Source organism: Pelodiscus sinensis, chromosome 4, assembly GCF_049634645.1.
Source record: "Pelodiscus sinensis isolate JC-2024 chromosome 4, ASM4963464v1, whole genome shotgun sequence".
In the NCBI taxonomy this organism is placed as follows: Eukaryota; Metazoa; Chordata; order Testudines; family Trionychidae; genus Pelodiscus; species Pelodiscus sinensis.
In genome coordinates, this window is record NC_134714.1 from 43,708,796 (window position 1) to 43,730,213 (window position 21,418).

The window sequence follows — 21,418 nt, forward strand, 5'->3', positions numbered from 1 at the left end:
TCACAAACAAATCTTGAGAGATCCACCAAATTGGGAAAACAATTGTGTATATATTTGGGGGAAATCACAGTTTGTATAATGGCTACTGTGTCAGGTTTTTGGGTCCTGACTCAGCAGTCTCTAGCTCAGGCGCTACAGTCTTGGCCACTGACTGATCAAAAGCACTGGTGCAAGCAGTGGAAAAGGGTGTGTTGTCTCATGCTACAACATCAAGCTCCTATTGTAAGTTAAGGTTATTTTCTATGGGTCCCATCCTAATACCTGAGGAAGAAGAGTTTGAACCCTGATTGGAACATACCACAAAAATGCTGCAGGACTGGGCAGTAGTAGTTGCAGAAAAGCAAAGGTGTCCAGTAAAGAGCCTCAGGGGCCCAGCATTAGATGTGATTTGCACTCTGACACTCACTAACCTTGTAGTCAAGGTGTCAAGAGCCTGGTCTACACTATGGGATAAGGTCAAATCTATTAAGGTCAATTTCTTGTCATCTGATTTTGCAAAATCAAAGGTCCACATCCACACTGTTGTGCAAGAATTTGATACAGTTCAAAGCAGAGTGAGGGAATGGGCTTTGGCAGTTGGAATATGGGTTTTGGGGGAGAATCAGCAGGGGGTCTGGATGCTGGGAGTGTGGGGCTTGGTGGAATGGGGTATGTGTGCAGTTGTTTGGGACTCAGAGGGGTGGTGACCTTATTAGGATGATGCAGGTGTATGGGAATGTATCTCATTGAAGTGCAGGTTCAAGTGCAGGGGTTCAGCAGGGCTGGCCAGGGTGCAGAGGTGGGGGTCTAAATGCAAGGGTGAGGATGCAAGGGGAGGGGTTTGGTGGGGGTCCAAATGCAGGAGGGATGGGGCTCAGACGGCAGGGCTGGGGTTTGGTGGAGAAGGAGGATCTGGATATAAGGCTGCCTGAATGCATAAGATTTCCATAAAGTGCCACCCTGCAGCAGAAGAGGAATAGGGACAGAAAGCCGAAAAAGGGGGTGCAGAACCAGGGAAGGTTTCTGAGGGTGGGTTTGGCCCTGCCCTTGCCAATCTATGCAAGAGAAGAGCGCTTTCCCCCACCCCCAGTCCAGCTGGGTTTAGCAGCTAAGTCCAGCATGTGTGGCTGTAAAGGGCTGGGTGCAAGGGTAAGCTCAGTGAAGGGAGAGTGTCCAGTGTGAAGGGGTTGGTGGTGGGGGTTCTGAGTGCAGGGAGTGGGCTCAGTGATGCAGGGCTGGACATGTCTGACCCAGAACTGGTCTGTGACATTTAAGTCTCCCTACAGCGATCTAGCTTTTCCCTGGCTCTTTCAGGCACACATGACCATTCCGACCTTTGATTCCTTGCTAGAAAGTAATTTTTCTGTAGGGAAGCAAAAAAAAAAAAAAAAAAAAATCTGTGAATTCCACACATGTACATTGGTGCAGAATTAATTCCCCCAAAAGTAAACCATTGGCTTCTCACTATCTAAGTCCCCGATACAAACTTGAGGGCGCAGTGAATTTTTGGTTCCCACCACAGACTGTATCCGACTGCAGATGAAATTACACACGACACAGTGAACACATTCTCCACTGACCCACCCTTGGAACCAAATTACAGACCAAAATGAGTTATTTTGAGAGCAGTCTTGGTCTCTCTGTACTTAGAGATGCTGCTGAAGCTCTTCATTTCTGGCAGGCCACATTCAGGGAGAGCATAACCCAAGTTTTCACAAATGAAATATGCATCCTGACTTCCAAAAAAAAAAAAAAAAAGACAGCAGTTCAGACACCCTAGGGCTTGCCTCTCAGACCCTCCTGACAGATGAGAGGAGCGAATGCGTGGCCATTCTATTCCTGGCTAAGGGAGACAGCGAAGCAGATGTAGTAGTGGCATTAGTCTTTCATGTAAATTCAAAGGTAAATAGCACACATTGGTAAAAGGAGGGGGAGGGGAGATTCACTCTTTTCATTCAGCTTGGCAAGTATCACAGGATTTGGTAGTTTGGTTCCTGATTCTCATGGCCCAGCCTTTGGGACCTTGACACTGTACCAATTCTCCCCCCACCCCCACCACAGTCACCCTAGCATCTAGCCTCTCGGGACTTGTAAATTTAAAAAAACACCAGGTTTTTTCAGAATTTTAAATTTATTTTCAGAGGAAAGATTCTGTCAATATGTGCTGTTTTACAGAAACCCCTATGAATAGCAAGAGCCAGTCCAATTTCCTGGCCTCACACTAGGCTATGTTTATCCTACTATTTACTGAAAGTTAATCAGCAGAGTTACACTGGAGATTAATTTAACCCATTCAGTGCACACAGAACAACACTGCCCATCCCAGCACTGCCAAACCTGCTTATTCTGCCCCTTCCAGGTGACCACAACCCTTCAAACAAACTGGGGATTATTTTCCCACTGCTGAGAGAGGATTCCCAACTCCCTCTTGTGTAACCACAAATTCTTACATTGTGATCTTGGTGCAGCAATCTAGCTCCATTGGGAGTGTCATCCATCTGGGCCACACTGCCTGCATTACAGAGTTGTTGTGGTTGCAAATTAGACCAGGCCTACACTTTGGGAGATAGCCGAGCTAAGGTAAGCAACTCCAGCCACGTGAATAGTGTAGCTGGAGTCAGCGTACATCAAGGCACATTTCTGTGGCGTACCCACAGCGGTAGTTTGATGGGAGATTCTCTCCCATCAACTTCCCTTACGCTTCATGACTCTGGGGAGTACCGCTGAGTCAGGGCAGTGCAGTCAGTGGTTGATTTAGGGGAGTGCTTAGTAGACCCACTAAAGATCAATCTCCAGAGTGTCGATCTCTGGATAAGATCTCTGGACAAGCCCTTATAGAACATGCAGTTAGTGACAACAATGTGTTCCCACCTCCTAGGGCTACAGTAGCCACTGCTGCCAAAAGAAATACACATTAACCCAGCTCAGCTGCACACAGCCATCCAGAAACAGCAATAAGTGATTGGCCGGCCTGTCTAGTGATCATTTCTCCTGCGTCTCTCCTTGCTCCTCACACTCCCATGAGTCCTCATCTGCCATCTCAGGGTTGGCCCAACAGTTCAATTTCTGCTCTAGACTTGATGCCTGTACTGCCAGTGTTTATGGCTGGAATTACAGCTGGGAATTCCCAAACAAGCTGTGGGACCTAAATATATACACCCAGCCAGGTCCTGAGAAGCTTTCCCTTGCTGTGGATATCCCACTCTACCATGTAGGGTTACCAGGTATCTGGTTTTGAACTGGACAGTCCAGTATTTGAGCTCTCTGTTCGGGAAACAAATTGAGAAAATATAAATGAGAAAATATAAATGTCCGGTATTTTCTAAATAAGATGTAATGTAGATTGTGATGTAATGTCAAGTGTGTCCAGTATTTTTGTTGAAACCATCTAGCAACCCTATCTACCAGAGCCAGAATAAATGCTATAGTGAGCCCTGGAAGTGCAAGGACATGGAAACAGCCTTCTTCCCAACTCCTACTATTAGAATAAAGCCCTGGCTACTCTGGCCTGCAAGGAAAGCAGGTTAGCACCACTTGAACACCACCAGCTGTTGTGGGGAAGCAGATCACCCAGATCCCTGATGGACATACAAGGGGCTCATTATAACTAGGCCAGTCAAAGCTTGTTGCCTAAAGGTTGAGGGACTAGGGCAACAGACTCCCACCAATAGTGACGGATTTAGAGTTAGTGAGGCTCTATGCTCAGCTTCCATTTTAGCCTGCCCTGCCCCAGGACCCAGCCAAGAAAAAGAACATTCTTATCCCCTTCCCTATTTTTCAATTCTTTTTTTCCCCTTCATCCTCCTCCTATATTATAAGTAATAAGTAAATGAAAGCGTGAGGTACCTTGACTGTTTCTGTAGTCAACTTTTTTTCCCCACAGACCACCTGAAAATTACGGAGGGTCTCAATGGACTACTTAATAATCTTTTAAAAGGTTGCTTGTACCTTTACTTATCTTTTGTAAAGTGCTTTGGATAAGAGCGCTTTATAAAAAAAATAACTTTCCTTGGTCCACCTGAATGGAGTTCTTGGACCACAGTTTGAGAACTTCTGGTGTAGATGAAAGCATGTATTTGTATTACATTAAAGTGAAAAATGTGTAAAAAATTAAAAGTATAGATGATGTGTGATTTTATCTAATTAAAATATGACCATATAGATTACTATTGCAACCACTGTTATATATTTGCAACAATTCTTGTATCAAATGTAGCATGTAAGATGTCTATGAAGATTATGATTTGTTAGTTATGCTATTTGAATGCATGTATCATTTTTGTATTTGAAGTTATGAGTATTGGCTTTACGCCTGATTTCAAATGTTTGTTCCTGGAGTAATGCCCGCAAAGTATTTAGCCAGCACATCCTGGAGGTACTTTACAGTTGGATGGCCCACCAAGCTGTATTTGACTCACAATGGACCTTGGGAAATGCCAATCCACAACTAACAAACCTTGGGAATGTTCAAACTAGCGTGTGGACAATGACTTCTACCCGTAAAGAACTGAGAGTCATTCACATAGGCATGTGCACGGGGTGTGCTGGGTGTGCCTAGGCACACCCTAATGCAGGGGCACACTGGCACGGCAAGATGGAGCCACCAGGCTCTGCATTCCTGCACTGGAACTGGTAGGGGCGCTGCCGGCACTTATGGCCCCACCAGAAGACCCCACTGGGCCGAGGGACTCCAGCAAGGAGGCGCGGCAAGCTGACCCCGGCTGGGGAAGGTACTGGGCCGAGGGAAGGGAAGCTGTCAAACCAGGCGACAACGGATGGACGGAGCCGGGGCTGCGCCGAGGGCAGGATCATGCGCAGCATGATGGAGGGGGCGGTGCCACATCAGCATGGCGTTGCAGCGCCATTTCTAAAAACGGCCAGCCGCAGATCGGAGGAGGAAGGAGACGTGCTGAGTGGGGGAGCAGAGCCTGGCTCAAGGCAGGATGGCGGCTGGGCTGGGGCTGCGAACGCCGAGCAGCCCAGCTCCAGGTCTGGCATGTGGTCTGGAGCCCGGGCTGCGGGGACTTCTGGGGCCTGATCGCAGCAGACTCAAGCCCTGCATGCTGGAAGGCAGAGGAGAGGAGAGGAGAGGAGAGGAGAGGAGAGGAGAGGAGAGGAGAGGAGAGGAGAGGAGAGGAAGGGGCTTGTGCTGATGGGAGGGGAGCAGGTCAGGAGAAGAAAGGGGAAGGCACAAAGGGACAGCGTGGAGGAGAGACAAATGTGGGGAGAGGGGGCAAGTAGAGTCAATGAGGAAAAGAGAAGAGGGGAGGTGTCAGTGGGAGGGAGACAGGGTGATGCTGGAAGAGGAGAGAGTAAGGGCATTGGGGGAAGCGTAGGTGCTGGGAGAAGGCTTGAAAGAAGGGGTCGGTGTGAGGAAGGTGAGGATGGAGCAAGTCATGTGTGAGGGCACAGGGGCAGAGAGTAGTGAGGGGGTGGGCATCAGGGAAAAAGGTGGCAGGGGCAGTGAGGGAAGTGGGGCACCAGGAGGGTGCCGGGGTAAGGGAAGGTGCAGGGGATTCTAGGGGTGAAGCAGAAGGGCAGACACCTGCAGGGGAGGGACCAGCACCAGAGGAGAGAGGCAAGGCAGGTGTGTAGAGGGAGGTGTTAGGAGCGGGGATGAGGAGCGGTAGCTCACATGATCAGAGTGAGGCTACTGGAGAAATGGGCACAGGGGGGAGAGAAGGGCTGGTGGAGGGGGGCAGGTCGCAGAACGGCTGAGGGCAGTGAGAAGGGCAGGAGTCAAGACAGCAAAGGAGGGTGAGAGGTTGGGGGGCAGCAGGCACCAGGGGAGCTGATGGAGCAAGGGGAGGAGACATGGCAGCAGAGGGGAAAAGGTAGAGGTTTATAAGATATTTATTAACTTGGGTGCCAGTGGCACATCCAAACAAGCCACATGAACTCAGTACTGGTGCACAACAGAAAATCTACTCATGGGAGGAAATTCTTAGAGGGAACACTTCCCCCTCTAAGCCTCCGACCCCGAGTTAATGTCACACACATTGGGTTAATGCCATTGCAGGATAGTTGCACGAGGGGGGGTTGGTGGGGGCCAAACTAATCCCTATTGGTAGGAGGATGGTGGTAAACAGTCCTTAGGGGGGTGGTCACATGACACCTTTTACTTCTGGTCATGTGTCCATCTTGCCCTGAGAATGTTGCCTCCAGAGGCGTGGTTAATGGGAGTCAGAGGGTGTGGCTAATGGGGGTCAAAGAGTACATTTTAAAATTCTTTGGGTGCACACCCTAATGAAATGTGCTGCACATGCCTATGGTCATGCATAGACAGGTGAATTGCTCTTGTGATGGCTCATGTGCCTGGGCACCATCTTGGGAACTGTAATTTTCCACAGTAAGAACAATGGGATTCCCTCCACATGGCAGAAGGCATAAAAGGCCCTGGGAACATCTTCATTTTGCCTCTTTCCTGCTGCAGCCTCTGGACTATGGATTTATGCCAACGCAAGCATTCTAACAAAAGGACCAATGATTTGTCAAGTATATAGACAGGGCAGGCTTTCCTTAATGGGCCATTCAACTTCATTATTGACTTGTCCCTTGCCTTCATGTGCTGGCTAAATACCTTGTTGGCATTACCACAAGAGGAAACATACATACAACACAAACATACAGCACAAAGCTGGAAAATGAGTCATTTGTTTGCTTTGCTGATCCAGTGTGGGAGACCCTTGTCACTGGGAGGTTTTGTGCCACAGCACTATTTATTTAATGGCAAATCTACCCCCTGCCCACTGAATAAGGTCTGGCCCTCAAATTGCTCTGACTAAAGCTGCAGGCAACACAAAGACAGCATGGTGCCAACGGCCATCTGTGAATGTACAGCTAAGAGTCCCTGTAGGTACCAAATCCTTGCCTTCCCCCACACACATATCACTCCATCTGCTTCTTCCCTAAATAAAGGAACACATACACACACGCACACAAACACAAGCAAAGTGTCTCTGGGCATAGGACTCAATGGGTCTTTCACTAAGAACAGAGACTCTCAGATGGTGGTTTGTGAGGCAGAGAACAGGTCTGGCACTGTACGATTCTTCCAATGCTGGGGACTATCTCAGCCTTGGCAAAGCAGCTCTGGGCTGTTTCTGCCCTCTTCCTTCCCAGGGTGCTGGGAACCTGACCAGAGCCATGAAGGGGCAGAACACTACACTGCATTGCTCTCTCTCTGCTTCTGGACATAAGACAAGGCAGAGAGAAGTCAAACTTGAACTCTGCCTCACTCTGTTCCCCTAAGAGAAATGCACCCTCAACAAACCCCTATCCTCCTAAAGGGAGGAGGTTCCAGGCCTCTGCTTTCCCATCTACCCTTCCCCATAGATATTCCCCGCACATCAACAATTCATACCCCTTAGCCTTCCCTGCCTATGTAGGCCCCTCCGGCCCTGCTTCAAATCCCAAAAGCAGTTCTTTTTAGCTTCCCCTCTACAGACCTTGAGAAGACAGCTCTGTAATACATTCTTACCCGATGGGAGGGGTGTTTGTTTCTGACACATAAATAACTTCTACCCTCATGACAGGCCAGACCTAAGCCCATTAATCCTTAAATCAAGGCATCAAAAATAAAATAGAGTCACACAGGAATCCTGGAGAAGTCACTCTACTACCTTGTATATCAAGGTAGGTATGAGTAGCTCCAAAGCCAAAAAGCATGGTGGGTTTATCCTAGCCTCAGAAGACTCCCCAAATGAGCTAACATACTGCTCCAAATTCCTGCTTTTACTGCAGGGCCATTGGATCTGGGGAACACACTCCCCCTGCCCCCCCGCTCAGACCTGAGGAAGAGTTCTGTACAAGCCTAGAAGCTCCTCTCTAGTCAAATAAAAGATATTACTTCACCCACCTTGTTAAGCCATTGGAAGGCAAAGCTGCCTCCCCCAGGGTTTGCCTTCCATGTGGTAGAGACTAGAATGAAGTTGTGGGGAAAAGAGTGCTAGGGTCTTACTTGTAGGTTTTGGTTTTATCCAACCAGATGCCAGAAAGCAGAGCTCCAGCCATGCCAGATACTATAATGGTGAGTCCAATTCTTCCAGCATTCACCTCCTCCCCCTGTGGTAAGACACACATCAATACAGGAACTAGTTAATGGCCAACAGCAAGTGGGGCTAGATGGCTAAAAGGGCCTCAGAGGAGGAGATACTGATGGCCTTTCAAATCTTCCTGTCTACTGGTCTTTGGGTCGGCTTGGTCAAGAGACACAAGGCTCAAGATTTACCAGGCACGTAGGCTAACTACTTAACAGTGTGGGGAGCCAACCCCAGGGGAAAAATGCTCCCAGGTATCCCAGTCCTAGCCTTTCCCAGCTACAGAAGCTCTAGCTATGAAGAGCTCCCCATTCCACCACGAGAAGCCAATGTACTGAATGGTGCAGGAGCAATAAATGTGGGGGATTCCACCAGCCCTGGTTCCCCACAGGGCAGAAGTCCAGAATCTATGGGCACAGTTTTGGGAGTAAAAGGGGCTTTGCCTCCCCCCAAAACTACACTGCTCTAGCCAGACTGGGCAAGCCCTGGAAACGGCTCCACACTCCCATCCTCTCCTCTCCCTGACGCCTCTTGGCTAGCTTGGAGGCAGGAAGCTGGAGCCAAGCAATTCAGGGTAGCTGCTGCAATGGCTTGTGCCATGAAGCAGTGGGCCTTGATGTTTCTCCTTCTCCTGCTGGTTCCCAAGGCTGCAGCTGCTCCTCAGCTCCCAGCCACTTTTGACTGCTTAAGAAGCTGCAAAACTGTCCCTGGTGGAGACCTGGCTCCAGAGCTGGCAAGGCCTTGAGGAAGCAGCAACCATGGAGATGGATGGGGAGAACCCTCCTCAGGAAGAGGTGGGCCTCCCAGCACACAGCCTCTAGCTAACATTCTGCCTGCACCCTGAGCTATGACCCCTTTCTGCACTCAGCTCCTAGCTATCCCCTCCCTGCACCCTGAACAGTATTCAAACTTTTTGAGCTGAATCCCCTTAGATTTATAATTTTTGGTTGCACCTCCCTGCAACATGGAGTGGCCTGCTGATATGAATCAGGGGTTGAAGGTGGCACACCCTCCCTGGTCCCCACCATACAGAGTTCGCCCAAGCCCTCAAAACAGAAGTCAAACTATGCAAGTGCCCAAGGCCTGCCCAGCAGCCTGAGTCCTGAGAATTACATCCCACCAGGCAGAAGTTCCACCATTGGCCCAGTAGCTGAAGTCCCAAGGCCCTCTCCCAGAGATTTAACAGCATGTTGGGAGGGTGTTCAGAAAGAAAAAAAGTAAGAACCACTGCTGTAGGGAATGGAACACAAAAATGGTCTGGGTAAGTTCACAAAAGCACAGCTTATTATGGTGCAGGGGCAGGGCTCACTAGTCTACTTTGCTTCAGTGGAAAAGAGCTGTAAAGAACAGGGATAAGAGCACTGGCTGGTGGCAAAGGAAGCTCACAGTAGCTCCAGTGCCAGTCTCACCCAGGAGCAGGTGCTGTTGCATCATGCTTTCTGCCAGTGATTCTCATCCTGTGCCATATAGCTGGGATGTCACGCTACAGCTCTTACTGGACCACAAGTGACCCGTGGAACATGGGTTAAGAGCTTTCTTTTGACAGCAATGCTGCAGGAGAGCACATCAAAGGCACTTACTGGATAGTGCTGGATCACCATGCGGTTCAGCAGAGTGGACAGAGCGTAGAAGCAACCAGTGTTCAAACCTGAGAGGGGGGATAAAAGCACAGCACATTCACAGCCTGCCATTCTCTGCGCCTGTTTTTCAACCAGAATACCAGGCCACAAAAGGAACCCTGGTAGCTCCGGTCAGCACTGCTGAGCTGGCTGTTACAAGTCCGGTCGGCAGCACAGCAGGACTAAGTCAGTCTCTCTATCTGCTCTCCACCGGCTCCTGGAAGCAGCGGCATGCCCCTCCCTCCCCCCCCCCCCCCCCCCCAGCTCTTATGTGTAGGAAAACAGTTAAGTGGAGTAATTTCTAGACTCCAAAATAAAGAAACTTTAATTCTGTGTAAAACCTTTCTTTGAAATCTGTAATAGGGAGAAAGTGCATCCCCCCTATGGCTCCTATATGCCATACACTGCCCCTGCCTCAGTGACCAGCTCTGCAGCTCCCATTGATTGGGAACTGACTAATGTGAACTGTAGAAGTGATGCCTGCAGATGGGATGGCACACAGAGCCGCCTAGCCATGCCTCCAAATAGAAGTTGGAAGGGGTGGACATGCCGCTGCTTCCAGGAGCTGCATGAAGTAAGTGCCCCGCAAAGCTTTCACCTCTGAGCCGCCTCTTGTGCCCCAACCCTTTACCCCTACCCCCATTCCCCTTCTGCCTTCAAACCCCTTGGTCCCAACCCAGAGAATCCTCCTACATCCCAAACTCCTCACCTTCAGCCAGAGCACTCACCTACTCCTATGCCCCAACTCTGTCCCATCTTTGCCCCTCCTCCCACCCTCCAAATCTCTCAATCCCAACCCAGAGCCCCCTCCTACATCTTGAACCCCTTATTTATGGCCCCATCCCAGAGCCCACACCCCAGCCCAGAGTCTGTACCCCCTCACACCTCCCAAACCCTTGCCTCAGGCCAGAGCCCCCTCCCATACTGCAACCCCTTTGGCTCCACCTCCAAGTCTGGAGCCCCCTCCAGCACTCCAAACCCTCTTCTCTGCCCCATCCCAGATCCCACACCCCCAGCCAGAGCCCTCATCCCCTCTTTCATCCTAACCCATGGGTTAGCCCAGAGCCCCCTGCAGCACTGAACTTCTCATTTCTGGCCCCAGCCTAGAGCCTGCACTCCCCAGACAGAACCCTTCCCACTTCCAACACCCCAGTGTCCAGTGAAAATGAGTGAGTGAGTACAAGGCGAGTGAGTGAGAGAGAGTTGGAACACAGTGAGCGGGGGCGGGGCCTCAGAGGACAGGTGGGGCAAGGATGTTCAGGTTTGTGAGTAGAAAATTGGCAAACCTTCTGCTGGATGAAGAAAGGTTGGGGAGCTAGACAGAGTCTCTGTTCTAATCCAGAGACGCAGAAGAGGCCCAGGCATCAGGCACTGAGCATGGGGGCACAGTGTTGTACAGCGAGGCTGGAGAGCTCGCAAAATGGCTGGCTGCCTTGGGCCGGGCAGCTACCAAAGCAGCTACATCTGGAGGGACGGGAGCCCTGCTGGGCCAACCAAAGCAAGTTATATCTCAGTCAGTAGGTGGGCTGAACTCTGCAATTTCAGAGTTGCTCTTTATCTGAATTGGAGGCAGAGGAAGAGAAGGCTGTACACATTTTTAGAGGTAATAGGGATCTTAGTGGTCCCAATCTCCAGAACCTTCTCCCTCTAGGGCAGTGGTTCTCAAAGTGTGGTCTGCAACTACATTGCAGGTGGGCCACAGGCTTGGGGCTTGCCCCTCCCCTGCAGCGGGGAACTTGTGCTGGTGCTCAATTCTCTCCCCACCCCCACAAGGTTGGAGTGCCAGCACCAGCTTCCTGCTATGGGGGGTGAGGATTGAGCCTTGCATGTCGGATCCAGCTTGTGGAAGGAGGAAGTGGCTTTGTATTCTGCCACTCCCCTTCCCACTGGCTGGGGGAACAGCAGCACAGGAAGCTGCTCCCATGAAGGCTTTCCCCGCTGCTCCTATTGGCTCAAATCATGGCCAATGGGGGCAGCGGGGGCCAGTGCCTGGGAGCAGTGGGAGGCACAGAACCAGATAAGTGCCCCCCATCCCCATCATGCACCCTGCTCCCACCAAAATCCTGCACTCCCATCCCGCTCCTGCACCCACCCCCTCTCCCTCACAGATCCCCCATCCTCAACCTGCTCCTACATCCTATCTCCCACTGCTGGTGGTCTGTGGAAAGGTCTCTGTTGAGCAGGGTGGCTATGGGCCAAAAAGTTTGAGAACCACTGCTCTAATGCATCGGGGCATGGAGGCAGGAAAAGGGAATAAGGGAATTTGTGTGCAGCCATCTTGGTCTTGTAAGCAAGAGAGCAAGAGTCAGGCTAAGTCTGTGGCCTGACAACGCGAGATCTGTAATTAGATGCTGCCTTCGCCTCCATACGGAGATAAGGATAGAATGCTGACTCTGGTAGGGACCTTGAGATAAGGAGCATATGGGTGGAACTAAATAACTGTTAGCCATTGGTGTTTGTAATGGGAAGCTGCAGGAGTGGTGTATGCAGGCAAGGACAGCATGTGGAGACTCCCAGCTTTACCTTTCTCAGGGGCTGCAGGGATTTGCCAGCTTCTTCCAGGAGCAGCAATTACCATGGGGATAATTACTTCAGGCATGACAGGTCGGACATTTTAAAACTCACTACTCAAATAATTAAATTTAAGTGCAAGAGAGAAATGAAAACTATTAAATGCACAGACCAGTCGAAAACCAAAAATAACCCACCTTGCAAGCCGTAAAAGAAGTAACAACAAACCCCCATGTATGTGCAGGGTGGGCACATGAGTGTGTGTGTTTGTGAGAATGACAGACACACACAGTGTATGTGTGACAGATTTGCAGGGCTCGCCAACCAGTGGCGAGCCCAGCTCGCCAGTCACGCGGTTCTGTGCTTTGTGCATGCGCAGATCGCTCTGCACCAGCTCTTCCTGGTTATAATCTACTCACCACAAGCGAGTAGATTATATTATTTGTCGAGCCCTGCATATCTGTATCGCCAAGCTCCCTCCATCCCCTTCTCTGTGTGTGGAGGTGGGGTAGAGAAGTGGGGAAAAGGGAGGACACCCAAACATCAGCACCCCTCTTCTCCCTCCCACACATAGGGTGTGTCTAAACTACGTGGCTCCGTCGATGGAGCCATGTAGATTAGGCTGATCGGCAGAGGGAAATGAAGCTGCGATTTAAATAATCGCGGCTTCATTTAAATTTAAATGGCTGCCACGCTCTGCCGACCAGCTGATGATCAGCTCTTTGTCGACAGCAGCACGTCCAGACTGCCCCAATCTGCCGACAAACAGCTGATCGGCAGAGCGCGGCAGTCATTTAAATTTAAATGAAGCCACGATTATTTAAATCTCGGCTTCATTTCCCTCTGCTGATCAGCCTAATCTACATGGCTCCATCGACGGAGCCATGTAGTTTAGACACACCCATAGTGGGTAGAGGGGCAACTGAAGTGTCAGCACTTGATAGCTTCCCAGCCAAACCAGTCAGGATCACCTGTCATAGACTCCAAGATCTACTAGTCGATCCTGATCTACTGGTTGGTGACAACTGCTCTAACTCACTCACTCTTCTCAGCCCATTAGGGTGTGCAGCTCACAAATGAGCTCTCTTCACTTCCTTGTTCTGCCCAAGCATGACAACCACAGAATGATTGGCCTGGGCTATGTTGGGGTCAGTGAACAGCTCAGAGTCTGACTCATTCTTGACTACCCTCATTTATCACCTACTCCACCCCACCAAGGCAGAACTTTAGCTACTCACCCAGATTACTGCTGGGTTGACAGGGCTTCCCCTGAGGAGCTCAGATCCAATTAACATTGCAATGCCAATGACCAAGAGTGAGCTCAAAGAGGGTCCCAGCTGGAGGCTTCCTCACAATGGGGAACCTGCTTGATCCTCCTTCCCCCAGCAATAGCCAGCAGGAAGTCTTAGTAACTGAACAAGAGCTAAGCTATTTGCTGAGCAGTAAAAGCACCTTCCCAAACCACTGTGTACATGGGGAAAGTATGACCAGTCACACACACACAAAATTACTGAAGCCTTAAAGAGATGGTAATCCTACCCCCATGTGGACACTTCTTTTCCACTATGCTTTGCTTTAGCTTATACTCCTTCCCAAGGACACAAGCTACACAAAATCAGCAACTCTTCGGCTACGTCTACACTACGTAGCTATTTTGGGACACTTGCAGTATCCTGAAATAGCTATTCCACATCTTTAGAGCAAGCCTGTTATTTCTAAATATAACGAGCTCGCTATTCCGATGTTCCTGTAAACCTCATTCCATGAGGAGAATGGGACATTTCAGAATAGCACTCTATTTCGAAATTTGGTGCTGTGCATACAGCACCAAATTTCAAAATAAGCTATTTCAAAATTAACGCAAAATAAGTGACACAATTTGTGTAGCTCAAATTGCTTCGTTTATTTCAAGCTCTGGGTACAATACTCTTACTGTGTGACCACTTTTATTCTGGTGTGAGTCATATACATATTATTCTACTGATTTAAATTTTCAACATAGGCTATGCTGAGAAACCTTTCCCATATGGACTAAACCCATAATGGTCAATTCAATCCTCTTCTCAGAAAGTCTTTCACCATCTTTCCAGACGGTTTTTCTTTAAGGCTTCAGGGAGCATTGTGACAGTTGGTAAGGCTCATAGGTTTCACCTATTACAGCCCATGCATCCCTATACTAGGGATAAACAAGTTTTAAAGCCCCTGCGTTGAGCTATAATCCTTCATGCCCAGTCAAGTGCAAAATTCGCACACTGTTCTCTCTGTCTCTTTCTCCCTCTCAAAGTCAGAGGGAAGGCAGGAAGCACCCCAGGGTAACAGTAGAAAGGAGCAATATAGTAGACCACACGCAGGACTGGGAGACAGGAACTCATAAATTCTAATCTCCACTCTGACACTGACTCCCCTTCTGCAGCCCTCACCCCGCCACGTGGTTCAGTTTCCCGTAACAATAGAGCAGCAACCACCATCTATGAAGAACCTTGAAAGTGAAAAGCCTTTAGTAGTGCAGGAGCAGCAGCCAGAGGGAAGATCCACCTCCTTCAAGTCCAGCCTCTGCCAACACACTGATCTAGGTCATGATAAGTGTGGTCCAGGGATCCAGCTTGAGTAAAATATATCCAGCAGACAGACACATACATAGCCCCAAGGGAAACTGAGCCAGACTGAGTGGTAGGAACTCCTGAGAAACACAGCAGCAAGGGAAGGGAAGGGATCAGCACGTTATCAATTCCTGACATGCTCTCTGTACAGGAAACACCATTCACTCCAAAAGCCACCAGGTGGGTCAGTAACCTCTGAGAGATAAGATAGGAGGAACATCTGGGAAAACACTGCAATGGGAGCCAGCAGCAGGAATATCCACCTCCCCTCCCCCAATGCTGAACCTTGCTCTTCACAAGATGAGGATCTAGCAGCAATGTTGCTGGCTCACTTCACCCCCAATTCTGTAACACAGTTTATTAAGGGTCACTTAACTGATAGCAACAGAAATAGAAAGAAGGTGGATGAAAAGTTAACACATGTTCTCTCCCTACAGTGGTTTCGGCTCAAAGTTGCATTTCAAACAATGCATGTTCACCTGTGGAGTATACACACAAGCAATGCACTTATGTCAACCTAACCCCAGATGTAGACCGTGCTATGTCAACAGGAGGGTTTCACCTATCAAGTTGCTGAGCATTTTAGCATCCACCCAGGAGAGATTCAAATGCTGCCCAGCTGATTGGCAAAGTGCCCACAGCAACCAGATCTGGCAGCATTTATTTCTATGGTGATGCACACACATCCTTCAGTGCACATAAACTTTATTCTTCAAATGGATGGAAAAAATTAGAGGGAACATTGACTACCACCTCTCAGGAAGGTGGAATACTCTCTTATTGGAGTAGATAGCATCTTCATTAGGCACTACAGTGGCACAGCTGCACCCATGCACTGCTATAGCACTGTATGGCTACATCTACACGGTCATGATTTTCTGGAAATGCTTTTAACGGAAAACTTTTCCGTTAAAAGCATTTTCGGAAAAGTGCGTCTAGATTGGCAGGACGCTTTTCCGCAAAAGCATCCATGGCCAATCTAGACGCACTTTTCCGCAAAAAAGCCCTGACTGCCATTTTCGTGATTGGGGCTTTTTTGCGGAAAACAGAATTATGCTGTCTACACTGGCCCTTTCGGGCAAAAGTCTTTTGGAAAAAGACTTTTGCCCGAACGGGAGCAGCATAGTTTTTCCAGAAAAGCACTGATGATTTTACATTAGATCATCAGTGCTTTTCTGGAAATTCAAGCGGCCAGTGTAGACAGCTGGCAAGTTTTTCCGGAAAATCACAAGATTTTCCGGAAAAACTTGCCAGTGTAGACACAGCCTATGTGTAGTAGACTAACCCTCAGACACACACAAAGAACTGTTTTGCTTAAGGGCCCTCAAAGTCTCAGTCATTTTATCTTTGTTGTTAGAGAACTGAAAGTCAAGAGTGTCAGGCAGAACCAAGTGAACAGAGGAACAAACACACACAAGCCACCAAAAAGAAGTGTGCCATCACTAGCCAGCCTTTTCAAATCTCCCAATGACTCTGAAAGAAAGAATTATACCAGGAAAATCAGATTCTAAAGAAACTCACACTGAGAGGCCCTTCTTATCACCAGCACTGAGTCACTCTAATTAGTATCTGATCCCTTTCCCTTCCTTACACACTTACACCCACCAAAAGGAGGTATGGTTCAGGACTGCATGATCTGGGAAAAAGAACGGTTACTTACCTGTAACTATTGTTCTTCGAGATGTGTTGCTCATGTCCATTCAAAGTAGGTGTGCGTCTTCCGGAGCGTTTTCCCTAGCGGTACCCGTAGCGCTGGCAGGGCGCCCCCTGGAGTGGCGCCACCAAGGCAGGGCATAAGTACCCCTGCCGGCGCTGCCCCACCTCAGTTCCTTCTTGCCAGACACTCTGACGAAGGGGAGGTAGGGTGGGAGTCGAATGGACATGAGCAACACATCTCAAAGAACAACAGTTACAGGTAAGTAACAGTTCTTTTCTTCTTCAAGTGGTTGCTCATGTCCATTCAAAGTAGGTGACTTCCAAGCCAACCCCACACACGGAGGAGGGGTCGGAGCAGTCAGACCACAAGAGTCATAGGAAAAGGTGAATAAACACAACAGATTTATTCAAACAGGTAAACACAAAGAAAGCATGAGCCAGTAACAGTGATAACATATTTACACCACAGAATTGAGGACAGCAGAGCCCTCCCCTGCGTCCTCCCTGGCCTGTTGTGCTAGCGCATAGTGAGCTGTAAAGGTATGGAGGGACAACCATATGGCCGCCCTGCAAATTTCTGTAATCGGTATCTGAGCCCCGAACGCTACCGAGGACACCTGCGCCCTGATAGAATGTGCTGTAACCCTGGATGGGGTCTTACCAGCCAGTTGGTAACATTCCCGGATACATTCTGCGACCCAGTTTGACAACCTCTGTGTCAAAATAGGTAACCCTTTCACCCTGTCCCCAAAAGCAATGAACAACTGTTGGGATCTGCGAAAGGGCTTGGTCCTATCAATGTAGAACATTAGTGCTCGCTTAGCGTCCAGGGAATGGAGCACTCGCTCCTAGGGGGAGGCGTGGGGCTTCGGGAAGAAGACCGGGAGATAAATTTCCTGGGACAGGTGGAACGGTGACACCACCGTAGGGAGAAAGGCTGGGTGAGGGCGGAGCCTCACATTACTATTTGAAAACACAAGGTAAGGCGGATCTATAGTCAACGCCCTCAGTTCGGAAACCCTACGAGCCGACGTGATGGCCACAATGAAAGCAACCTTCCACGAGATGTGCTTCAGGGAACACGTAGCCAACGGCTCAAAAGGGGGCGACATAAGCCTGCGTAGGACCATGTTGAGGTCCCAGGCAGGAAGCGGGGCCCTCACTGAGGGATACAGTTTTTCCAGACCGATAAGGAATCTTTTAACCACCGGGTTAGAGAAAAGAGAAACTCCTTCCGTACCCACTTGGAAGGCAGAGAGAGATGCCACATGGACTTTAATAGAAGAAAAAGAGAGGCCACTAGACCAAAGATCAAAAAGATAGTCTAAGATAGTCGGGACAGGGGCAGAGGACAGGTGCACTCCTCTTCGGGACGCCCAAGACGAGAAGCGCCACCACTTGGCAGCGTACGACCGTCTGGTAGAGGGCTTCCTATTACTGAGGAGTACCATCTGAACCTCTTGGGAACATTCCCTTTCCGGTTGGTTCAGCCATGGATAAACCAGGCCGTTAGGTGGAGAGACCTGAGATTTGGGTGAACCATGGTCCCCCCATCCCAGGGTTGAGTGAGAAGGTCCCGGACTGGAGGGAGCGCTATAGGATCCTTGGTGAGCATGTCCACCATGATGGGGAACCAGAACTGTCTGGGCCACCTGGGGGCTTTAAGGATGATTGTGGACCGAAAGGCCCTTGCCCTGGTCAACACCCTGGAAATTAGAGGGAACGGGGGAAAGGCATAAAGAATGCCCTCTGGCCACACGGCTGTTAGGGCATCCCCTGAGGAGTGTTTCCCCAGCCCCAGAAGGGAACAGTAGTTCCGGCACTTCGCATTGTGTGCCGAGGCAAACAGGTCTAGGAGGGGATAACCCCACCTGCAGAAAACCTGACACAGGACTGAGTCCTTGAGTGACCACTCGTGGGCTCCAAAGGATCTACTCAGAGAGTCTGCTAACAGATTCTTGCAGCCCGGGAGGTACTCTGCCTGTGGTGTAATGTCATGTTTCACACACAGGTGTCAAAGGAACAGAGCCTCTCGGCAGAGGAGAAGTGACCGAGCTCCCCCCTGCTTGTTGAGGTAGAAGACAGCCGCTGTATTGTCTAAACGAACCAGGATCGAGCGGTGAGAAAGCCTTGGCAGGAAGGCTTCGCAGGCTCTTCTCACCGCTTGTAATTCCCAGACGTTTATATGGAGGGTTCGTTCTGTAGGGGACCACAGACACTGAGTCCTGTGCTGCCCCAGGTGTGCTCCCCAGCCCAGGTCGGAGGTATCTGTGACCAGTGTAAGGGAGGGGGGAGGGGCGTTGAAAGGGACCCCACTGCACACCACAGCCTCCTGGGTCCACCACTGTAGGGAGGCTAGGACCTCTGGTGGCATTGTGAGGATCGAGTCCCAAAGACCCCGGGACTGACTGAAGGCCTTCACCAACCAAGCCTGCAGAGGTCTCATTCTCACTCTGGCGTGGTGTACCGTGAACGTGCACGCAGCCATATGGCCCAGGAGCCTCGAGCAGACCCGAGGGGTCGTGATAGGGAACCGGGTTAACCCAGAAATCAGCTCCACTATGGAGAGGAACCTGCTCCTGGGGAGGAAAGCTCTTGCTACCCTTGCGTTGAGGAGGGCATCCACGAATTCGAGGTGCTGCGAGGGGGTCAAGGATGACCTTTCCTCGTTCAGCATGAGCCCGAGCTTTAGGAAGAGGGCCTTTGTGAGTGACACGTGAGCCTTTACCTGCTAGTGACACCTCGGATTAGCCAATCGTTGAGGTACGGGAACACCAGCTCCCCTTGTTTGCGGAGAAACGCCGCAACCACTGCCATGCACTTGGTGAACACTCTGGGTGCCGTTGACAGGCCAAAAGGGAGCACCGTAAACTGAAAATGGTGCTGGCCAACAGCAAACCTGAGAAACCTCCTGTGGCTGGTTCTGATCGCCACGTGGAAGTACGCGTCCTTGAGATCGAGAGTTGCGTACCAGTCTCGTAACTGTAGCACTGGAAAGACAGGCTAAAGTTACCATTCTGAATTTGTGTTTTATGACTGCCTTATTCAGATCTGAGGTCCAAGATGGAACGGACTCCTCCTTTTGGTTTGGGGACAACAAAATATCGGGAATAGAATCCCCGTCCCCACAGGTGTGGGGGGACCTCCTCTACTGCTCCCTTTGCAAAGAGCATGGGCACCTCCTGACGCAGGATGTGTTCGAGAGGGGTGTCCCTGAAGAGGGATGGGGAAGGGGGGTTGGAAGGCGGCCGGCCCAAGAAGGGGATGGTATAGCCCCCATTTACTATTGTTAAAATCCAGGCGTCTGTTGTGATTAGGGCCCAAGCAGGGGCAAAATGGGATAGCCTGGCCCCAAACGGGGGGCCAGGGTAGGAGACTGGTGCGCAACTCTCTATCAGCGTGTCAAAATTGGGGCTTAGCCTGATGGGAAGGGACGTGGGGTCCTCCCAACTGGCTGTCTGCCCTGGGGCGACGACAGCGACCCCTAGCGCCCGTGGGGGGGTGCGCAGCCGCCCTGGAACCTCCAACGGAGGCCCGGGAGCAGCGCCTACAGTAATCCCCACAGGGGACCTGGGGCTGCACCCTCCCCTGTTGCCTATAGGGCAGCTGGTGACGCTGAGGGGCAGGCGTGTGAATGCCCAAGGACTTAAGGGTAGACCTTGTGTCCTTTAGTGTATGGAGCCTAGAGTCAGTGTGCTCCAAGAACAAAGTTTTGCCATCAAAGGGTAAGTCCTGGATAGTATTCTGGACATCAGGGGGAATCCCGGAAACTTGCAGCCAGGAACCACGGCGCAATGGAACCCCAGATGCCATAAAGTACGGGCTGCCAAGTCAACCGTGTCCAGGGACACCTGGAGAGCCGTCCGGGCAATAATCTTCGCCTCCAAAGCGATGGCCGCGAACTCCTGACAGTCCTCCGCCAGAAGCCTGTCCCTGAATTTTTCTATAGCCAGCCAAGTGTTGAAGGCGTACCGGCTCAACATCACCTGTTGGTTTGCGATGCAAAGTTGCACCGCACCTGTGGCGTAAACCTTACGACCCATCAAATCGAGGCGCTTAGGCTCATGCCCCGTCTGTGGAACATAATAGCGCCTCTCGACCCCTTTTAAGGTAGGGGTCAAGGTCGCCGGCGTCTGCCACAGGGCATTAGTAATCTTGGCCATCGTTTTGTTCAGCAGCAAAGCCAAACATGTGGGTGCGACCTCGGCAAGGATGTCCACCATTGGATCTGTATCTTCTCCATGAGGAGAAGTTTTAGGCGGGAAACCCTCTCCTTCTTCGTGCACGGCTTAAAAGACTTGCAGATCTTACAAGCGACTGCGAGATGGCCCTCACCCAGACACTTCAGACAACTGTCGTGTGGGTCGCCTCTGGGCATAAACTTCCCGCAGGCAGTGCACACCTTAAAGCCCTGCGGCCCTGGCATTCCTCACCCCCGAGGGGGGAGAGAAAAACAAAGAACCTAACTAACTAAGAGAACTATTTACAATCAAGGTAGAAGAATGGGAACCATTAACTAACTGACTGACTAAGAGAGATAGAGACGCTCCAACAACCGTCATGGCGGTAAGAAGGAACTGAGGTGGGGCAGCGCCGGCAGGGTTACTTATGCCCTGCCATGGTGGCGCCACTCCAGGGGGTGCCCTGCCGGCGCTACGGGTACCGCTAGGGAAAACGCTCCGGAAGTCGCGGTGCACACAGTGCGCACACCTACTTCAAATGGACATGAGCAACCACTCGAAGAAGAACAGAATGGCATGGCAGAGTAACCTGGGACATCTGAGGGTTACTTCTAGAAAGCTCTGCTGCACTCACCAGGGAGAAAGGACTAAATGACCCAACAGACCTTTTGCAGCTCCAAAGTGAGCATCTCACTGTCCTCAACCCTTGTTATTCACCCAGATGTTCTATTAGCCACTTGTTTTGGCAAAAAAAAACTGAGAGGGGGCTGGAGATCCCAGACTGTGCTCCAGATCCCAATGAAGAGCTTTTCTTATGTACAGTGTATCCTGTT

General features: G+C 50.4%; 1 protein-coding gene across 4 annotated transcripts in view; it reads right to left on the reverse strand.

Moving 5' to 3' along the window:
• FLVCR2 (FLVCR choline and putative heme transporter 2) overlaps positions 1-21,418 on the reverse strand; it is a 60,722-nt gene that overhangs the window by 18,187 nt on the left and 21,117 nt on the right. For all 4 annotated transcript variants that reach the window (XR_331640.4, XM_006117772.4, XM_075926850.1 and 1 more), the window contains exons 4-5: positions 9,599-9,666; positions 7,940-8,043 (exon numbers count right to left, since the gene is read on the reverse strand). Coding sequence is in view for 3 of the 4 variants with exons in the window: in XM_006117772.4 (XP_006117834.2) it covers positions 7,940-8,043; positions 9,599-9,666 (172 nt within the window). In the remaining variant the exon portion in view is untranslated. The remainder of the gene's footprint in view (positions 1-7,939; positions 8,044-9,598; positions 9,667-21,418) is intronic.